Source organism: Falco peregrinus, chromosome 2, assembly GCF_023634155.1.
Source record: "Falco peregrinus isolate bFalPer1 chromosome 2, bFalPer1.pri, whole genome shotgun sequence".
In the NCBI taxonomy this organism is placed as follows: Eukaryota; Metazoa; Chordata; class Aves; order Falconiformes; family Falconidae; genus Falco; species Falco peregrinus.
Window position 1 is genome coordinate 75,911,454 of NC_073722.1, and position 20,582 is coordinate 75,932,035.

The 20,582-nt window shown below is 41.4% G+C and overlaps 1 protein-coding gene across 1 annotated transcript in view; it reads right to left on the reverse strand.

The window, feature by feature from the left end:
* The window catches only part of POLR2B (RNA polymerase II subunit B), a 21,667-nt gene extending 1,156 nt beyond the window's left edge, over positions 1-20,511 (reverse strand). The window contains exons 1-23 of the mRNA XM_055794830.1: positions 20,340-20,511; positions 20,028-20,100; positions 18,184-18,334; positions 13,603-13,715; positions 13,119-13,338; positions 12,060-12,218; positions 10,843-11,007; positions 10,111-10,307; positions 9,211-9,330; positions 8,653-8,839; positions 7,318-7,461; positions 6,877-7,016; positions 6,659-6,770; positions 6,051-6,205; positions 5,588-5,786; positions 5,310-5,478; positions 4,693-4,789; positions 3,211-3,305; positions 2,672-2,922; positions 2,495-2,584; positions 2,111-2,218; positions 1,545-1,658; positions 1,291-1,451 (exon numbers count right to left, since the gene is read on the reverse strand). Coding sequence (XP_055650805.1) covers positions 1,291-1,451; positions 1,545-1,658; positions 2,111-2,218; positions 2,495-2,584; positions 2,672-2,922; positions 3,211-3,305; positions 4,693-4,789; positions 5,310-5,478; positions 5,588-5,786; positions 6,051-6,205; positions 6,659-6,770; positions 6,877-7,016; positions 7,318-7,461; positions 8,653-8,839; positions 9,211-9,330; positions 10,111-10,307; positions 10,843-11,007; positions 12,060-12,218; positions 13,119-13,338; positions 13,603-13,715; positions 18,184-18,334; positions 20,028-20,100; positions 20,340-20,358 — 3,239 coding nt within the window. The 5' untranslated portion in view covers positions 20,359-20,511. The remainder of the gene's footprint in view (positions 1-1,290; positions 1,452-1,544; positions 1,659-2,110; positions 2,219-2,494; positions 2,585-2,671; positions 2,923-3,210; positions 3,306-4,692; positions 4,790-5,309; positions 5,479-5,587; positions 5,787-6,050; positions 6,206-6,658; positions 6,771-6,876; positions 7,017-7,317; positions 7,462-8,652; positions 8,840-9,210; positions 9,331-10,110; positions 10,308-10,842; positions 11,008-12,059; positions 12,219-13,118; positions 13,339-13,602; positions 13,716-18,183; positions 18,335-20,027; positions 20,101-20,339) is intronic.
* Positions 20,512-20,582: the final 71 nt, after the last annotated feature.

The window sequence follows — 20,582 nt, forward strand, 5'->3', positions numbered from 1 at the left end:
AACTTATCAGAAACACAACAGCAGTATTACAAGGCAGGAGTAAAGCTCTGCATTAATTTTCCTGTAACAACTCAGAATAAAACTGGTAGGGAGAATGCGAACACGGTAATTTGTAACTGCTGCTGAGCATTTCTAAAGCAGATGTCAGACAGCGAACAGCACAGCACAACTGTAGAGCAAAATGAGGTAAACAATTAAATCATTCTCTGCTTATCTGTGGTGGATTTAACCCTGGCTAGCTGCCGGGTGCCTACCAAGCAGCACTCTCCCCCATGTTGACAGGACGGGGAAAAAGTAAGATGGAAAAGCTCGTGGGTCAACATAAAAACAGGGAGATCACTTACCCATTACCATCACAGCTAAAACAGACTCAGCATGGAGAAAGTTAGTTTAATTTATTGCCCATTAAAAATGGAGTAGGATGGTGAGAAACAAGGACAAAACTAAAAACATCTCCTGTACCTTCTTCCCAGACTCAACTTTGCTCCTTCACTCCCAACTCCTTCCTCCCCTCCCTGTGGTCACAGGGGGAACGGCAGCTGCATTCAGTCCATAACAGCTCCTTTCTGCCACACATTCCTCCTCACACTTTTTCTCTGCTCCAGCATGGGGTCCTTCCCATGGGATAGTCCTTCACAAACTGCTCCAGCCTCAGCCCTTCCCACGGGGTATAATCTTTCAGGAACAGATTGCTGCAGCATAGGTCCCCCCCCAGATCACAGCTCTTGCCAGGAGCCTGCTCCAGCATTGGCTTTCCACAGGCTGGAGGTGGTCTGGCATGGTCCCCCATGAACTTGCAGGGGGACCAACCTGCTTCACCATGGGCTGCAGGGGAAAGCTCTGCTCTAGTGCCTGGAACGCCTGCTCCCCCTCCTTCACTGAGCTGGGTATCTGCAGGGCTGTTGCCCTCACATTTTCTCACTCTTCTCTCACAGCTGCTGCACACTGGTTTTTACCCTTTCTTAAGTATGTTACCACAGAGGCACCACCGGCATCGCTGATGGGCTCAGCTTTGGCCAGTGGTGGATCTGCTGGAGCCAGCTGTAATTGGCTGCGTCCAGCACAGGGTCCCTGGTCCTTTCTCAGAGAGGCCATCCCAACAGTACCTCCTGCTACCAAAACCTTGACACCTGCACCCAGTACATCATCTTAAGCCAAACACACAAAAATGGGTAGCTAACTGGGGTGAGTTAATGAAGTTCTAGCTGCAAAGCTGAGGCAACTAATTTTTAGGGCTAAAAACATCAGTGAAAAAGAAAACACTGTATAGAAACTAATAAACATCCTTACCGAGATCTACCTTCCATGGGCTGTCTGTTAAGTATCTGGATTGGCCCTCTTGCACGAGAATGGATTTTGTCATCTACCATGTGCTTCAACCGCTGATAATATGTAGGACCGATGAAGATCTGTGATGTGATTTTGCGACCAGTGAAGCCATTGTAGAGGACCTGAAACAGTCAATGCAATCACTGAATCATAAGCCTTACTATCCATCAAATGTATATTAAAAAAGTTACAGTGAATTGATATTTTGATTATACCTCATTTCCTCTTAGATGATAGCCATAATCTGATAAAAGATTGGAAATCTTCTGCACGTTCACAGCATCATTAAAAGGTGTAGCATCACCAATTTCTCCCTTGTTTGCAGACACCTACAGAGAAGGTATTTGCAAAAGCTTGTCAGATTTCTGAAGGACTGGTTAGACAACACTAAGCTGCTTCAGTTTTAACTCTTAATGCCAGAACTTGAGCTTCCATGCCTGTGACAGTACCCTCTCTTGGTTGTTTATCAGCTATACAATTTATAGTGAGATTCTTTAAAATGCACAGTATCATCAATATTGCTACCCCTTTTTCTAGGTCACAGGAAATATTTGGAATAAAAGCAGCAGATCAGACTGCACACTAAGTCTGACATGCTGGACAAAATTTACAGGACTGTTGGTCTTCCCCAACAAACCTGCTTTTGCTATCAAGTAACTGGAGAACAATCCTTATTTTTTAGTGGATCAACACCTACTAAGGAGTAGTATCTTTACCAAAAATAAAATAAAATAAAAAAAATCACATTGCTTAGACATGCAGTGTAAAAGATTCCTCTTACCTTCCCCTGAAGACACTCAATCAAGTGACCAATGGTCATACGGGAAGGGATGGCATGGGGGTTGATAATTATATCAGGTGTGATGCCTTCACAGGTGAAAGGCATATCCTAGAACAGGGAAACAGAGTCAGTACTTCCCAGAATATCAGCTTTAAGATAAGCAGTTGCATGGATTCAGATTAGATCTTTTAAAGCATTTCAAAGGCACTGAAGTACCATGTAAGAAGCAGCTGTGTCCCCTTCTAAAAAATACTTTAGCTAAATTTAAGTCAATGTGCCCAAGTACATATTCCACAGACAACTCACTGAAGGCAGTTCCAATGCTAAGAAGATCAGAGATAAAATGTTAAGAAGGAAAGAGAAAAAAAAAAAAAAAATAATTACCTCTTGCCTGTACTGGATACCACAAGTTCCTTTCTGACCATGTCTGCTGGCAAATTTATCTCCAATTTGTGGGATTCTCACAGAGCGTACCTGTAAGCCATAGGAAAATATTCAATTGGTAATTTAAATACAGAACAAAAATAATTAAAAGTAGAAAGCACACACATCAGTGCTCACCCTAATCTTGCAGAACTTGTATCCTTCCTGGTTAAGGGTTACCATGACCTGATCTACAATGCCAGTTTCACTAGTTCGCAGAAAAGTGCTACAGTCTCTCTTTGTGAAACGTCTGTTAGTGCTTTCCAGTTCGTCTTCGTTTTCTGGCAGCGTTACTGTTTTGCCAATGATCACATCATCCCCAGACACACGTACCCCAGGTGCTATCAAACCATCATCATCAAGTTTGTCATAGATTGCATGTCTCATACCTTGGGGAAAAAAGAGAAAAAGAAGTTAGACTCCCAAATTTTTCAACATACTGACTTTGATGTTCTGTAGAAATTCAACAAATCTGCTTGCAACTTTAGATGACTGCTAAAATGTCTAAAGACAATTTTATGCAAATATCTCACACTGATGTATTACGCTATTAATACAGACATTTCTGCTATTTTGTAGGTCCCAAAATAAAGACTGAATCAGTTTGACAGCAGTAACAATCTCACCCACAAAAATTTCATTTAAAACCTCAGCCTTCATACTCTCCTGTGTATTACCTTGACAAGTTTCACGTGTAGGCTTTTCGAAGACTTCCTCTTGGTCATATCCTTTTTTAGATTCTTGCTCTTTATATGAGCGGTAGAACACAGATCTGAAACAAAGTTACAAAGCCTTCTCCAGTGAAACCAGCATCATTTTTTCCTCATCTGTGCATCTCAATTTCACTGGAATCATCCTTTTACCACTATTATGGCTACTGTTACTAATGACAACCAAAACAAATAATGTTCATATGCCACACCGCCTTTCCTCTAAAGTCTTGTTAATCTGACCATCACGGGGGAGGACGACACAGGGGAAGGTGGGGATGGACACAAAACCAAAAAACACCTCACCAAACAAAAAAGCTTCAGATGGCATTTTGCTGGTCACTTTTCATATACTGCCAAAGTACCTATAGATAGCACGCTAATTTTTGATGAATGGCAGAGACTTTTGGACATCTCAGAAGTATTTATTCCTAAAGATTATTCATATTTTCACCATACCATTTTCGTATTACTTTTCTCCTTATACCTGCCATTTTGCAAGCATTTTTAGGCTTCTGCTGCTACCTTGCAGTACCACACTCAGTACAACCGAGCTGTAGTGGAAAACTTTCAATTTAAACAGGCTTTTTTCTGGGGCTTTAAGGGTTTTTGTTTGCTGCATCAGTTGCCAGCACACCAAAGCCACAGCCTTTCAGATAAGTATTATCCACATTTAATTGTTCTACTGCACACAGGAGGTTCTAGAAAAGATTCATGTGAGCCGTAAAAGTCTAATAGTCTCATACTTATTCTACGTTGGAAGGCAGTAGATCCAAGATACCAAGCACACACTTCTGGGGCTCAACTTGGACAAAAGAAGAAAATGAGCAAAACTAGAAACCCATTGACCAGCTATACAGCTAAGCACAGCCATCTAAAAATTATAATGCACAAAGTCACATCAGTTGTCCCAACAGCAGGGTCTACTAAGGAGAGGAACCTGCCAATCTTTACTGGTGCAACTGTCACGCTACTGAGGACAAGACTGTATTACAAAGCTGCAATATTGCCATTAAGGAGTTCATAACTGTTTTCATAACTGGCAAGAGTTATATGAAAATATAACAGCAAGGAGTCCAAATATTTTTTCATTTAACTATCGTACAAAGAACAGTAAACGTAGTAAAGATCCAAATGAAAGAGTTGGGAAGACAAAGTGGGAAGTCAGGTTACACAAAGGATGAACCGTTCCTCACTGTGTTTTGCTAAGATGCACATTTCACCATTTTCACTGTGCTGCTCTCTCCACCCCCATTAAAAAAAAAAAAAAAAAAAAAAAAAAAAGAAAGAAAGAAAAAAATACTAAAGTGCTTCTCAGGTTAGAAAGATCTGGAAAATAGTGTCTTCCAGTATAAGATAAACTTTTCTTGAGCCTCTGGACAATTCAGTATACCTTTTTTTTTCCCCCCCTTCTCTTCCAAGCAGTTAAAAAATATTACAAAGTCTTACCTGAAGAAGCCTCTGTCAACAGCAGAACGGTTCATGATGACAGAGTCCTCCTGGTTATAGCCCGTGTATGACGCAATGGCTACAATCGAGTTGATACCTATAATACACAGAACAAATACTTTGACAGGATGCACACATACCAAACAGGCATTACTTGTAACTCTGTAAGCTGTATTCTCTACAGTGAAGCTGTTCTGTGCTTTCTAAAATAAAATCTCCACATCCCACACACAAAACCCATGTAGTATCACCAAGTGCAACTTTGGGTAGAAAAGAGTCAAGAGTGACCCCTTGTGAAGAACTAGCAAATACAGATACAGCAAATGCATTTTTTTCCAGTTAAGATTTTAGCAGACTTATACGGATGAAGTGATTACAGCTGCAACACGAGCAACGTTATTTTTTGCAGTCTAGGTGCCCAGCTACAAGTTAACTTTTAACTTACAATTAATTTTTAAATTACACGCATTTGCTAAATATTCAGGTATTCTACACACAACATCTGTAACATAGTTTAAACTAAACCGTAGTATTTTTATTTAATAACTTTTTAATATTTAAATTTTTATTTTTAATTATTAATTTAATTATTAATTAAACATTAACTAACAACATACCTGCTGGTAACTCTCTAAATCGCAAATACTCCATGGAGCGTGTAGTTACAAGGGGCTTCTGAGGATAATACAACACGTGTGCCAGTGTATCCATACGAACATGAAAGTTTGTAATGTAAACTCCCATAGCCTGTTTACCCATAGCAGACTGGTATGTGTTCCTGGGAGACTAGACAGACAAGGGAAGATCAGTATATATGTATGTAAAGCTCTTTACATATACATCTGTGGGTTTTCTATCAACTTTAAAAGCAGGATGTCAGAAGTGATGCACTGACCTGGTTGTGATCAGGGAACGGGATAATAGATGCACATACTCCCAGGATCATAGATGGGTGAATCTCACAGTGTGTGTATGTTGAACAATATGCCACACCTTTCTCTTGCAAGTCATCGGGAGTCATTGCCAGCATCACAGTCTCTTCTTCCAGCGTATCGATGTACTCTACTACACCGCTGGCCACGAGATCCTGCCAACTGAATAACCAGTGTCTGAAATACTCAGCTAACATAAAATTATTCTCTTCAGCAGCAACAAGAACAAGGCCTTCCCTAGCTTATTATTACTAGCACTGCCTCAGTGTGACAAAAAAATTAATTAAACTAATAAAAATTAATTAGGCAGAGAAAGCATCTTTGTGCTGCACAAAGCTTTAAACATTTCTCTCTCCAAGCTGAGGGAACTTGCAGCTTCCAAAATGGAAAATGAGACTCGCAGTGAACTTCAGGAGCATCTCTCACCTGTAATTGTTATACTCTCGTTCCTTCAGCTGGTCAATGTGCCTCTTCTTCAACAGCAACTTCTGTTTTTCCACAATTAAAAGAGGTCGACAAATTCTGCCTGCATCAGTATAGATGCGGATTTCTCGCTCACGAATATCTCTAATCATTGAGACCTGTACAAGAAAGCAGCACTCCATGAGTACAAAGTCTTAGCTGCAATCAGAACTACAGAAAACAAAATAGGATAACAAAGCTCCCTAAAGCAAAGACCTCAGAGGTGCTAGCAGCAACACAGAACATTAACACTCCTACAAACAGAAGCATTTCAAAAGAGTGTTTTCAACTGTTTTTTTCAACTGGATCCTCTCTTAAAAAAAAACAAAATCCAACCCCCAAAATGAATAAAACAACCCCACAACCAAACAAGAAACCACACACAACGTCAAACAAACAAACAAACCCAAAAAGGACCAACCCCTCCAAAATCCCTAAAACAAAAAAATTCCAGGCAATGTGAAGTATATTCAGAAAGAGACTTGCAAATAATGCTGTTTGGAACTTGCAAAATAGTATCAAGACATCATTCTCATCTAAAAAGACACCCAAACTCTATGTAAAATTTATACCTCTGACACAATGATGTCCATCTGACGACGGAGCTTCCTTAGGGTATTCATGAGCTGCTCTGGATCTTTGTGTATTCCTACCCAGCAGCCATTAACAAAGATCTTGGTAGCACTAGAAAAAGGGAAACCCAAACAAATAAAACAAAAACCCCAAACACTTGAAATGTTGTGCAGGAGCAAAAGCTTAGGTCTGTTTAAATGGTTTCACTTGCACATACTCAGCTATTGCTGCTGGAGATATTTCTTCCAAGTTTTCCATACTCCATTCTTCCAAGAATTCCAAAATTGGGGACGGCTGAGACCCCACAGAAATGTAAGCCATCAGGGCTAAGTTCTTCACAAGTCCTACTGCATGACCCTGGTAGAAACACAAAGTTAATTTGCATTTCCAAATAAAGAGATCCCCCAAGAAGATGCAAGGACTTAAAACTTCAAGTCCTCAAGGAACTGGACACAAAACATGCTATGTAGAAAGTACTTCATTAATTTCTACCATTCAAATTCAGAGTTAGCTACAAGGCTAAATATTCATGTCAGCAGTTTTTTTAAAAAATAAAACAAGTGCAAGTGATCATCAGAAGTGCCACGGCTATAAAATGACTAGCAGATAAAAGCAGTTAGACATGACTAAGTACTGACATAAATATTACTTCTGTTACCTCTGGGGTTTCAGCAGGGCAAACCATCCCCCACAGCGTATTGTGCAGCTGTCTGGGCTTGGCTAGTTTACCATCTCTACCAATTGGAGAATTCAGGCGTCTCAGATGGGAAAGTGTAGATGCAAAAGTCAGACGGTTTAACACCTACGTGTAGTAAGGAATTCAGTCAGTCAACGTTTAAGTGTGTTGTGGACAGGCATCATGATACATTAGAGCAAAGGATCAATGCCCTCTAGAAATGATGTACTTGAACTAAAATAGCTCTGATTTTTGTTAGCTACACTTTTCAGTTCACCTCCACTAATCTTAGACTAAGTTTACCCTTAAAATCACAAGCTCCTAACCGGTGTTGTAATGGCAGAAGTCTTCAGAGCATGCTTATACCATAGCAAAGCCCAGCATAAACACAGTTATCCAAGCAGAGAGCTGGTTTTTGTAGTATAGCTTACTCTGATCAGGTAACTAGAATGAGTGATACTTGTAAAAATACTTTTTAAGCTGTGTTTTCACCAGGAGGGGCTACCAGTACAATGATACAGATCTTTTCAAACTTAGTTTGAAACACTAACAATTTAGTTGTCACAAGCAAATCAGCATTTACATTCTTCTCCGAGTCTGCTCAAGGCTTCCCAAAAATTTAAGAAAATTTATTTTTACAGCCTGAAATGTGAGAGTTTATTTAAAAAGCAAACCAGCCCCTCCTACACCAACAACATACCATCCAGGGACAGCTACCATCTTTGCCCCTTTCCTAAGTCTGCTCTCCCCAAATTAATGATCTCACCAGGGCTCCTGACAACAAAATGTGCTAGCATTAAAAACCGTCACCTCTTTCCTGTTTCCACTTTTATGAGAAACAGGCTCAACTAAGCACTTCTCTGGGCTAATAAAATTAGTGCTCATCGTCATTAGCTATGGAATGAATAACTTACATTACAAGGTGTCACTCAAGTTTCTTTAACCACCTGTGAAGCACTGGAAGTAATTAAAGTGAAGAAATCCATCCTCCCTAAAGGTTCCCTGGGACTAGGACTTGACCAGGCACACAAGCATATGCTGTAACACAAGAAGCCTTTACAAGACTTACACCAACTGTTTAGCAGTGAACACAACAGCTAAAGCCAAAACCGAACAACAACAAACCCCCCCCAAACCCCACACTGGGCTCAACTATTTGGATCTTCATCTGTTTCAGCTATGAAAGCTTCCTTTTAAAAATGGTTCTGTTTAACATACAATATTCACGGCTGCCAAGCAGTATTAAACTCTTCCATGATATAGCTTCACTCCTCTGTAAACTGACAAGTATTACCATGCCTTATTCAGCTATTGTACCTGAGATACTCCTGCTCTGGCCTGATGAGCTTTCTTCTGGTCACCCCAGTTGCCAGTTGCCAACGAATACTTCAAACCATCTGAAATAATTCTTGTTTTAATTGCCAGCTCCAAGTTGAAATCTTTCCCTCTGTCAATAAACTTTTGTGCGTATATTCTCACTTCCTTCAGTAAATTCTTAAACATTCTGTAGAAGATGCCAAGAAACATGATTAAACAGTACAGTAGCAATTCAGCTTACTCAGCACTATTTGGAAAAAATGTCGCTGGCCTCCTGAAAAGAAGCAAGTAATTTGTAACTAGAGGAGGAGGAGGAAAAAAAACCCACAACAAATTAACCTGTTTGTGAACATGCACAAAATATGCTTCAAAACAAGTTGATGCTAACCACTTACTGTTAAAGTACCCACTCCACAAAAAAGTCTAATCAGATACAGGCTGTGCAGCCGAAGACCGACTATCAGAGGCAGCAGAATAGTCTGACTAATTTAGAAGCACAGACTTGGCAATGCCTCTACCATTAATTATGTCCAAAGAAAATGTATAAATTATAATTACCCTCTGAACAGGAAAGCTAACAGTGGCCCAGCAAGATCCAGTCTTTTGTTGCCATAATGATCTCTGTCATCAAGCTCTCTTCTTCCCAGTGCTGCCAGCAACAATCTATGAACCATATACCTAAGCAAATAAGATAGTTTATGTTTTAAACTGACAGCAGACAGTCACAACAAAGATTACATGCTTTCATAGATATATCAAGTGAACTGTTTCCTAGAGGCTGTCCATTCTAGATCTTTAGGATACTTATGTCCTAAAACAGACCTCTTCAGCACCTACATCCTTAGAGGTGAATGACACACTGAAAGTTCAGGTAACTACTGAGAGAAGTTAAATTTTTACATCATGATGATAATGCATCTTCTGCTGCATGTCTGTCCTGTACTGTAATACAGGCTATGTTTAAGCTCATAGAATCAAGTGTAAAATGGTAAGTCTCCTGATGCTACAGTTCATCTGCATACCAATGAGCAGCGATCAAAAGGATGTGCTAGTAATTTTAGAGTGGGTCTACATTACAGACAGCTTATCAGTAATTATCTACACATTAGTTATCAACTTCTATGTGTGGTCCATGCAATGTGATGGCAAAGAATCATCAATGACATTCATATCTAACTTAAGATCCAGAATGTGTTAGAGGCTTATCACTGACATCATATCTAACTTAAGATTCAGAACATGCTAGAGGCTTGTTTTGTTTAATTTTTTTTCCTGTTATCAGCATTTGCATTTTCTCAGCTATGAAAATATACCAGTGCCCTTAAGTTTATCACTGAGTATCCAGAAGGCTGAAGTTAAAAACAAACTACCATTCAGTGCATTCTTCCAGCCATGTATGTGAATAAAATCTGTGTTCAGGGTCCATGTGCAGATGTGTGACAAAAAATATTGACATACCCTAGAAAATAGGCCTTTTTGGTTTCACAGAAGTCACTGACACCAACGTGCGGGAGCATTTCTTTCTGCAAGACTTCTTTAGCATACTTGATTCTCTTTTCTTTGGTGACACCTGGCTTTGCACCTCTTGATCCAATAAAGTTTAGAGCAACATTTTGCTCCTGAATGACAAATGCTTCATCCAGAGAAGGTTTGACCTAATGCACAAAATACAGCAAAATCCTGTAGTATCTAGTGCCTGTTGGAGTTGAAAGAAACTATGCAGTAGTTTGCTAACGATTCTTTTCAGGAACTGCTAATTACCAATCCAGTTCTTTCTGGCTTTACTGTAGTAGCTCTTTCAAGAGCAGCAGAAAACAGTAAGGGAGCATGCAGGAAGCACACAAAAATAGTTTAGACATCTGAAAATAGTTCTCATTCAACTACATTCTAGGCCTGTTGCTGTTTCAGGTGTAAATCAGGATTTTACAATTAGTCAATGGCAGCAGAATAAGACCCTACCTCTCCAAATACATATTAACTCTTTGAAATGTCCATTGCACTCTGTTCACTTAAAATACTCATTAGAATAGACTTAGGCAGAGAACTTTTGACATTTCCAACAGGCATCCCACAAAAACAATAAAGTAATACATTTAAATTGGAAAACGAACAGTACTTTGAATGATGATTAGCCACACCTACACATCACCAAATGTCAAGCCAGGATATAACTTATTTAACATATGTTACCATTTCCATCATTTCTGGATCTTCAAAATCATATATGATGTGCTCTAAAATGTCCCTGTCAGACACAAAGCCTAGTGCACGGAAGACAATTATGATGGGGACTTCTTGTTTGATATATGGCAAAGTCGCTACAATGCGCTGACCAATAGCACTCTTCTTCGCACCCTGAAAAGATGGGGAAAAACATACATTAGTCTTAAATGACCTTGCCTTTAATAAGTGTATCTCTCTGGATTTGGATGATGCATCGTAAGTGTATTTATTCAAGCACTGCAGGAAACCATGACTTCTCAGCAGGCCAGCTAAGGAGCTATTCTGAAACTTTACTCCAGTAGTGACTTTTTTATTTTAAAAACATTTCTAACTTTAGAAGTCTGCAAAAACTTGGAAGGTTTTTGCTGATACAAAGGAATTTAAGTACTACTACTTGTTCACCCATATGGATCATTTCTCTCCCTTTATGTATTTGCAAAGAGCAATCCCATCCATGTTTCCTTCTGTCAGCTTCAGCCCAGCTTTTCTAATCCACTATGTAAGACTCTCCATTCTTGCAATTATTCAATAGCTGCTCCCTCCTCCCAGAAAGAAACAAACACTGTGGAATGCTGAGGGACAACCATTAAAGAGTGCCCCAGCCATCAGGAGCTAGAGTGGTGTAAGGCTTCTATTAAAGTTACTCTTGGAAGATGCCTGGGAGTTTCCAAACATCAGTGCAATGGTAAATGGGTACTGGTACCTTCTGCTTTTGAAGTGATGAACAGCACTTACTGCCCCTCACAGGTGGCACAATTAGATGTTAAATATGAATTAATACGTGGTCTGCAAAACACATCTAAACACTATCTTGGCCATCAGCAAAGACAGGGTCCCTGCTCCTATTCTCATCCTTTGTCAAAAAAACCCAGGACTCAGCTTCTCTGGATTTTCTAAAAACTCATTTACAGTAATACTAAAATTGTTTTTTAGCCTTGCTCTAAAACCTGCCACAAATGGAGTCTTCATTTCAATCCTCAAATTATTTGTCCCAGAGACAGGCGTAATCTGTGACAAACAATATATTTTCATTTAATTTTACCTTCTTTACAACTTAGCATCAGAAGCAATCTCTTCTCCAAATCCCAAAGGTAAATAACACGAAGAGAAAGGACAGTAACAAAACTCCTAACACAATCTTTGTTGTAAGCCCCAGGGCAGGGGTAATTAACGCTTAGGCATACCTGCCCACCTCTGGCCAGCATGCTAACCCATATAGTACTTGTTGGTCGAGAGGAATTTTCCAGACAAGATCTGCACTCTCCTGTGTACGCATATTTTGAATCTTTCTTTGCAAACACATACACTGTGTTTGTAGCCATTTTCTCTTGAGCAATCAGAACCTGTGTTAGAAACAAAAACATTAGTAAATAACTGACAAAAGGGCATGTTGAAAGTAACAAGTACAGTGCTTTAGGTGCCTTAAGAGCACCGCACAGCATGAAGTCAATTTGCCAAACTCAAATGGATTACACTACATTTTAAAAATATAGTATTAAGCAAAACATACACCTAGATAAGATAGAATAACCAAAATAAAAGCCTCTGAGAACACTGTTCTCTATGATGTACTTACCACATCTACTAGCTGTGCTGAGACACTTTTGTTAGCTTTAGGCACAACACTGATAAAGCACTTCACTGTTTCCAAGGCCAAAGCACTACAGAGGCATTTAAATTTTAATCCCAGCTCTGACAGTCAAAGCCAGATTATTTTTTTTTCCTCCCCAAGAAAAAAAATACAATTCTATTTCTTTTGCTGTGTTTGCCCAAGTGTCAGTTACAAAAAACTCAGCAGTTTCATTAGTGAGGCACAAGCGTGGTCAGGATATGATTTTGCTAAAGCTGAATCCACAGCAATGGAGGGAAGAACCTATTCTTAGAACAAAATGTATCTACACAGCTGTGAACAAACTGGAGGAGATTCTTGAGTGAAGAAGTACCTCATATTAGAGTGCATGCTCCTCTGCAATGTTGAAAATGGAAAGGAAAATATCTAGAATACTTAGTGGCATTCAACGCAAAACAGTTCGTGAAACTGAAGGGATGCATGCCTCAGAGAAGAAAAGGTGTCTCAATATCTGACAGAGGACTAAAAGCCCATCTTTCTACAAGATCACAAGCGCCTAGAGTAACCTTGATACACTGGAATAAGAGTGCTTATCCTTATGGCAAAACGTATTGAAACAAGTAACAGAACTTGAGTGTCTGTAAAGATGGCTGTGGAAGGTATAATCCCTTACCTTTTCTGATCCATTAATGATAAAGTAGCCACCAGGATCAAGCGGGCATTCATTCAGTTCACAAAGATCACGGTCAGTTAAGCCATTCAACAAACAGTATGTTGAACGTAACATAATAGGAATTTTTCCTATAAAAGTTTTCTGATGCTGTGTCTGTAACTGATCCTCCCCTTCTTTAATAACTGTTTTAGTTATATCCACATACAAGGGGGCTGAATACCTACAGAATGAAAACACCACTGTGTTATCTGTCAGTTATTACTCGAGGTTGTACAGAAGATAATGAATGCAGTTATTCAAGCACTCACTGGTATATTAACCATTATTACCAAGTCATCACCTGGACTTAACAACTAGACATCAAAATATAAATACAGCAGTAATTATTACATTTTCAAGGCACTAATAAATTGAAAAAGACTATCAATAAATAATGCAGAGCCAGTCCTTCTTTGTGTTTATCCACCACAGAGTTCATTCTTACGTAAGGTTTCTCAGTCTGGCTTCATTGGGCATCATAGGTGAGGGTGCTCCATCTCTTTCCCAATGTGTAGGTTTGGAGAGATAGATTTGTTCAAACTTCAACAGATACCGGGGCTGGAAAATAAAAAGACATTTACCTGTACTGGAAGAAACATCCATTTTGGTTGTTCAAGAGTGGCCCTAAAGTTTAACAATCAATGCTGCCACATGTCCTCAGCTGAAGGTACGAAAACAATCCCCCTCCAGATTACTAGATCAAAAAACTACTCAAAGCAAAGGGTTTATGAAAGACAGATCCTGCTTGACAAACCTGATCTTCTACAAGACTACCTACCTAGTGAATGAGGGCTGTGGATGTTGTCTACCTGGACCTTAGTAAAGCCTTTGACACTGTCTCCTACAGCATTCTCCTGAAGGAAATGGCTGCTCATGGCAGGTGTACTTTATGCTGGGTAAAAAGCTGGCTGGACAGCCAAGCCCAAGGAGCGGAGGTAAATGGAGTTACATCTGGCTGGCAACCAGTCACAAGTGGTCTTCCCCAGGGCTTAGTGTTTGGGCCAGTTCTGTTTAGTAACTTCATCAATGATCTGGAGGACACGATCAAGCGCACCCTCAGTAAGCTTGCAGATGGCACCAAGTTGCAGGGGACTGTTGATCTGCTTGAGGGCATGCAGGCTCTGCAGAGGGGTCTGGATGGGCTGGATCAATGGGCTGAGGCCAGTTGCATGAGGTTCAACAGGGAGAAGTGCCGGGTCCTGCCCCTGGGTCACAACAACCCCACACAATGCTACAGGCTTGGGGAGAGTGGCTGGAAAGCTGCCTGGTGGGAAAGGCCCTGGGGGTGCTGGGTGGTGGCCAGATGAACGTGAGCCAGCAGTGTGCCCAGGTGGCCGAGGAGGCCAACAGCAGCCTGGCTTGTGTCAGAAACAGTGTGGCCAGCAGGACAAGGGCAGTGATTGTCTCCCTGTACTTGGCACTGATGAAGCTGCACCTCGAATCCTGTTTTGGGCCCCTCACTACAAAGAAGACGTTGAGGTGCTGGAGCATGTCCAGAGAAGGGCAACAAAGCTGGTGAAGGGTCTGGAGCACAAGTCTTAGGGAGGAGCACCTAAGGGAACTGGGGCTGTTTAGCCTGGAGAAGAGCAGACTCAGGAGGGACCTTGTTGCTCTCTACAGCTGCCTGAAAGGAGGTTGTAGGCAGGTGGGGGCCGGTCTCCTCTCCCAGATAACTAGCAACAGGATAAGAGAAAACGGCCTCAACTTGCAGCAGGGGAGGTTTAGATGGGGTATTAAAAAAAATTTCTTCACTGAAAGGGTGGTCAAGCATTAGAACTGGCTGCTCAGGGAGGTGGTAGAATCACCACCCCTGGAGCTATTTAAAAAAAATGCCTATAAGTGGCAATAGGGACATGGTTTAGTGGTGGACTTGGCAGTCATGGGTTAACAGTTGGACTTGATGATCTCAAAGGTCTCTTCCAACCTAAATGAGTCTATGATTCTATAATTTCTGAACACCTCATTAATGAAAAAAACAAAAGAGACTGAAGGGTCAAAAACATTGGTAAGAGAAGAATAAAGTACCCGAAAAGGTCTTCTTCCTACAAAGTAGCTAACAAACTCAAAATCTTCCAAGTCTGTAAATATATTAACAAACAGAATATGCCATGCATATGTCTACTTTGATATTTATTATGTAAATAAATAAAACTGTTGGGTTTATGACATAAAAAGGTGAATCTGCTTCAACACATACGAGATAGTGACATATCAAACAAGGCGTGAGGCTTCATAAAGCTTTGCTCCCATGTATAAAACATCTCAATAGCTTTATTTCAGTTCCACATAAATCTTTTCAAGTGTTACAGTGAAACTGTGGGGATGAAAGGACAGATACCTTTCAGCAACCAAACAATTCTCATGTTCTTCACTTTGCTCCGAGAGCCACTCACTCCTCAGAATCCTAGTGCAAGGAGATTTAGAGCATTCAGTTCACCTTGCATTTAAAATAAAGTGGTAAAAGTTTTAAAACAATACTCAAAGTGCACTTGTGTATCTGGTAGGGGGAGTTAGAACTTAAAAGCAAGCCAGCAGTTACCCAACAGTAGCTTTGTTCAAGTGTTTCATATGTGTGGTCTCAGTCCTGATGCACAAGCATGCCAAGGCAGCTTGGCTCTTGGCCTCCTTACATGTAAAATGACCTAGAGATGAGCCACGCTACTCACGAAGCGTTCCTTCACAGACCAAAATCCACACATGCAAAGAAACATAAGCAGATCACCAGACCTGCATGTATACAGCTTGAAGAAAGCATTGTACAAGCCTTTCAAGTTGCTATTTCCCACCATGTCCCTTTGCAGAATAGAAACTAACACAAATAAAGAACTACAGTGCTGCCACCCCACCTAAGTATCTGCCTAGAAGCCAGTTGAGAGTATCTATTAAGAAAACAAAACTTGAATTCCATGCAGGTGTTTTACCTTATCTCAGCCATAAGGACTCTGCTGCAGCACACCACCAAAGCAACACTTGCTCTAGCAGAGCAAGCTCCAATGCAGAGAAAAAAAATGTTGGCTTATGGTTCATGTCACAAGTGGCTTTAGCCTTTCTAAAATGTATTTTCAAGTCCTTATATTCAGCCTTTTCTTTGGACTCATTATTAAAGGCTAAAGTGCAAATTATCTATCCCATATGTTTTGTCTTGCACAGAGGCACAGGAACCACCTTTTTAACATCTGTGCTAAGTGGTTTTGTTTCCTCTAGAGATTAAACGGATTATTGCATCAATTCATTAAAAACCCCACAGCTTTCAGACAAACTGAAGAGTCATTGCTGCTCTATCCCCAAGATATACTAGTAACTAGCATTCTCCATTCACTATCTTCTCTCTCACTTACTATTAACTAAAACCGTTACTGGAGAAGAATAACCGTTATCAATAACTGAAAACACAGCAAGTTGGGTAAGAACAGTTCTTAGGATGATTCTATAGGATCAGTTTTAAGACTTGAATTGTTAGAAAGACCTGAAAACAATCTGATACTTATAAGGCACAAAAGCTTCCTATAATAGTAGGTAGCAGAGCCTTGTTGGCAAATATTTTGTAGGTCAAAAATTTTCTCTCAATTCTTACCCAAAGAAATACCTTTTTCCAGGATTTGCATAGTACCAAGTCTCCCAAGTTCCCAGGCAAGCACTCAAGGAGAACTCATTTACTGTGATTCCTATCTCTGAACACAGTCGTTAAACCCTCTGATGTGCTCTAAATTGCCTTCAAAATTTGAGGCTGAAGCGTCAGGAGAAAGAAACAAAAAGTCTAATTAATCCTATATACTCAGCCTCCTTAAATTAATCCAGTATCTTCAAACAAGGCAAGAGATTGCTAGCAAGTGACTCGGAAGGAAAAAGCAAGTTTCCTTTTTCTCATATCTAGACTTATTCCTAAGAACTTTAATTTGCTAAATAAGAGTAAGACACTAACCTCTCTGATTTGAGAAAGTAAAATAGTAGCTTTTGGGCAAAAAGAAGCCAGGCACAAATGATGCTTGCAATCTGAACCATAATCACTTACAGTGCATATAGCAACTACACAACTGCACGGCTAGAGAATTCCACAATAATATCCACAGAATAACAGAAGAATCAATAAAAAGAATTACAGGGAGATAAATGTTTAAGAACTGTTTGTCTAACAAACTAAAAGAAATCTGTTATTCTCTCTACAGGATAGCTGTCTGCCAACCAAAAGATACAAAGGAACAGCCAAAACATGTAACACATTCGATGCTTGGGTGTCCTAAAGTTCCATTAAATCTCTAGAGGGAAGCAGCAAGGTAGTGACTGACAGCAGGGCAACAGATCATCACTATTTGCACTTATGGAACAGGGATCACACCACATGAGGGACACAGATGAAAGCACCATAGACACTGTAGAAGGTGGACACACCTCCTACACACATTGTAGAAGAGCCGTCATGCAGCATAGACCTTAGATAATTTGTTCTCCTTTTGGAATGTCGTGCCAATGGAAGGTGACAAGCAATGGCACTCTGAAAACTTGGACCTAATTTTGGCCAAAGAAAGCTAACAGAGAACTCTTCAGCTATAAACCTTTATTGCCACAGTAAAGCTACTGAAAATCAAAATCCCACCAAAATATCGTTTGCTTTTGGCTATCTGACTTGCTCAGTAGAGCAAGTAGTAGCATCCCTGTCAATGCGGTTGCATACAGTAACTGAAAACATGAGCTGCAGCAGCCAGTTGTTCTTGGTCATCTCACAACGCAACCAACAAATTCTCAACTCAACCAGCAAGAGAGAGTAACTCTACAGGAGAGGAAAGTTTGATTCTACAGATAACAAAGCTCTTGCACATGTTTCTCAGCCATGTACCTGACTATCTGGAAACTTGTCCACGTATCTCATAGACTCCAAGGAGTTCATACTTCTGTCCTATTGACTACATAAGCAGTGTCATAACTCAGACTTATTTCTGTCTCTTGGGTTGGGGGGGTTGAATAAAACCCACCTAAAATAATTTTACATTGTAAAAACACATCACCTTTGCTGGGGGTCTCCACTTACCGGCTCTTCCACTTCTCCTGTGGCATGCTGGGCTTCAGCTTGTAAATCAATTGGTGGAGCATCTTCAACAATTCTCTGCACAGACATCTGAATAAACTCATCAAAAGAATCCAACTGTTGCCTGACTAAACCCTTTTCATCAAAATAGGAGCTAAAAAAAAAAGCCATTAATGAATAAAAGATCTTAATTTTATTCATGTACTTCATACATCAACAAACTTAAGATATATTACAAAATAATCCAAACTCCATGAAATACAGCACAGAATCAAACACATTCACTTCTCCTGAGGTAAGAGTTTCAAACACAGATGCTCAAAAATGTTTAACAATTCTCTCACTGCTTGAAAGACAGACATGCTGCCACCTTTTGTCTGAGCCACAACTGTACGCACAATCTACTTAAATTAGAAGGGAAGCATCATGACAAACCTCAGCAAAAGCAGCTTCCACTGAAGTTTTCAATAATATACGTAAATTACTTTGCTTTAACTGTTTTTGCAAGCTGCAGTAATCTGAGTGCATACCCCTAAGTCAGTAACAATTCTCAGAACTTTCCTTAGCTTGGATACCCTTCTGTTCCAGTCACACAGAGATTCCCAGCTTCACTCCTCCAGATTTGCCTTAGCCTTTGTGTCACCTAGCTTCAACCCAGCACAACCTAACAGTAAAAATCAAAGTCTAAATTGGAAGACCCACATCCTAACTTTTAATGGGATGACCTAAACATGTCTGCTGCACTAGCTCCTACCAGCAAGCTCCTCTACCTCACATTCCTGAAGACAGCCAGGGAACCTGCACTGCCTCAGCTTCTGCCCCGTTGCTGCCAAGATCTCTAGAGAAAATGTAAGAACTATCTCCCTACCAATAACTTCAGGCTTCACCAAAGAAGACAACACACCCTTGGCTATCATTCTGTTGCCACAGTGAATCTTGCTGGCACACTCCCCTATCGCACAAGGGGAAAGAGGAAGGGCAACCTGTATCACAGAACAATTAAGGTTAGAAAGGACCTCTGGAGTCCCTTCACCCTGCTCAAGCAACGTCACCTAGAGCTGACTGCCCAAGACCATGTCCAGAGAGGTTTTGAATACTACCAAGGATGGAGACAGAGACTCTGGGGAACCCACACCAGTGCTTGGTCACCTCCACAGCAAAAGAAGTGTTTCATCATATGGAGTGATGTGCAGCTTTGGCTGAAGGACTTCCCTTAATTACCTCTCACCTGACTGAAAGCAAAGGTAGCACTTTCCACTGGACTGCAAAAGAAAAGATCTCCTTCTGCCTCCAAAGTTTCTCATCTCTGCTCTCCATCCAGATTGCCTATGGGACCAAACCCACGGGTCTATTCTTTCATTTGCATCTGCTACTCTAAGGCATCAGTCATATACATTTTACAAATTATGCACTTAGCAAGAAAAACACCTTTTACTCAGTTCCACACAGCATCCCACTCTAACAGTCACAAGGAGCTGCAAGGCCTGTTCATGTCTCGCTAGAAAAACATAACACAGTGAAAAAGCCAAGTATCTATTTTCTCATACCAGCATCAGCTGTGAGGGTGGTGGGCAAAAGCACGTGCTTGGTATGGAATCAAAATCACTTCTTACTTCATTCAAAACAGCGCATCCTATCCCACCAGGGATCAGTAGGGCTTCTTAACCCCTGACAACCCTGCTGCTTCTGCTTAAAGCCCTTCTGCTCTGAACATGCTACAACACACCATATTCAGCATAACCAAGCCTGCAGCTTCTGTGACGTGTAGTGAACGAACTGGATGTCACCTGTAAGCCCAAGGGCTCGTATAGCTGAAGTGTGAGGAAAAGTAAGTTTTAGCAGCTCACCTAATAACAATCCAGCAGGCTTCTTGCCACAAGTCGGGGGTGATTTCATCATCGTCTTCATCATACTGCATATCTGCCGTGGAAGCACAACACTTAAGCCCAGCTCCCATCACCTCCGCATCCCTCCTCACCTGCTGAGGCGACGCCGGCACACGGCGACCGAAGGGATCCTGAGGGACCCCCCGGCACTCCCCCGGCAGCCCAGAAACCCCACCGTGCCCCCCACCCCGCCGCCCCGCTCCCTCCCTCCCCGCCGGCCTGAACCGCGGGAAAGGCCCAGCGGGGAACGGCCCGCAGCCGCGGCACCCTCACCTTCATCGGCGTCGTACATGGTGGCGGCGGGATGAGCCGCGGGAGGCGGCGGCCGAAAGCGGGACTCGGAGGGGGTTGGGGGCTTGGCGGGGAACGGCGCCCAACGGCCCGGGACTGCGGCGGCGAGAGCGCGGCACGGCGGCGCCTGCGCACCTCACACGCGGGGCGGGGCGGGGCGGCTGTGCGCGCCGTCTCCCAGAAGGCAGCGGGGCTGCGCACGCGCGGCTGGCAGCGCCCCCTGCC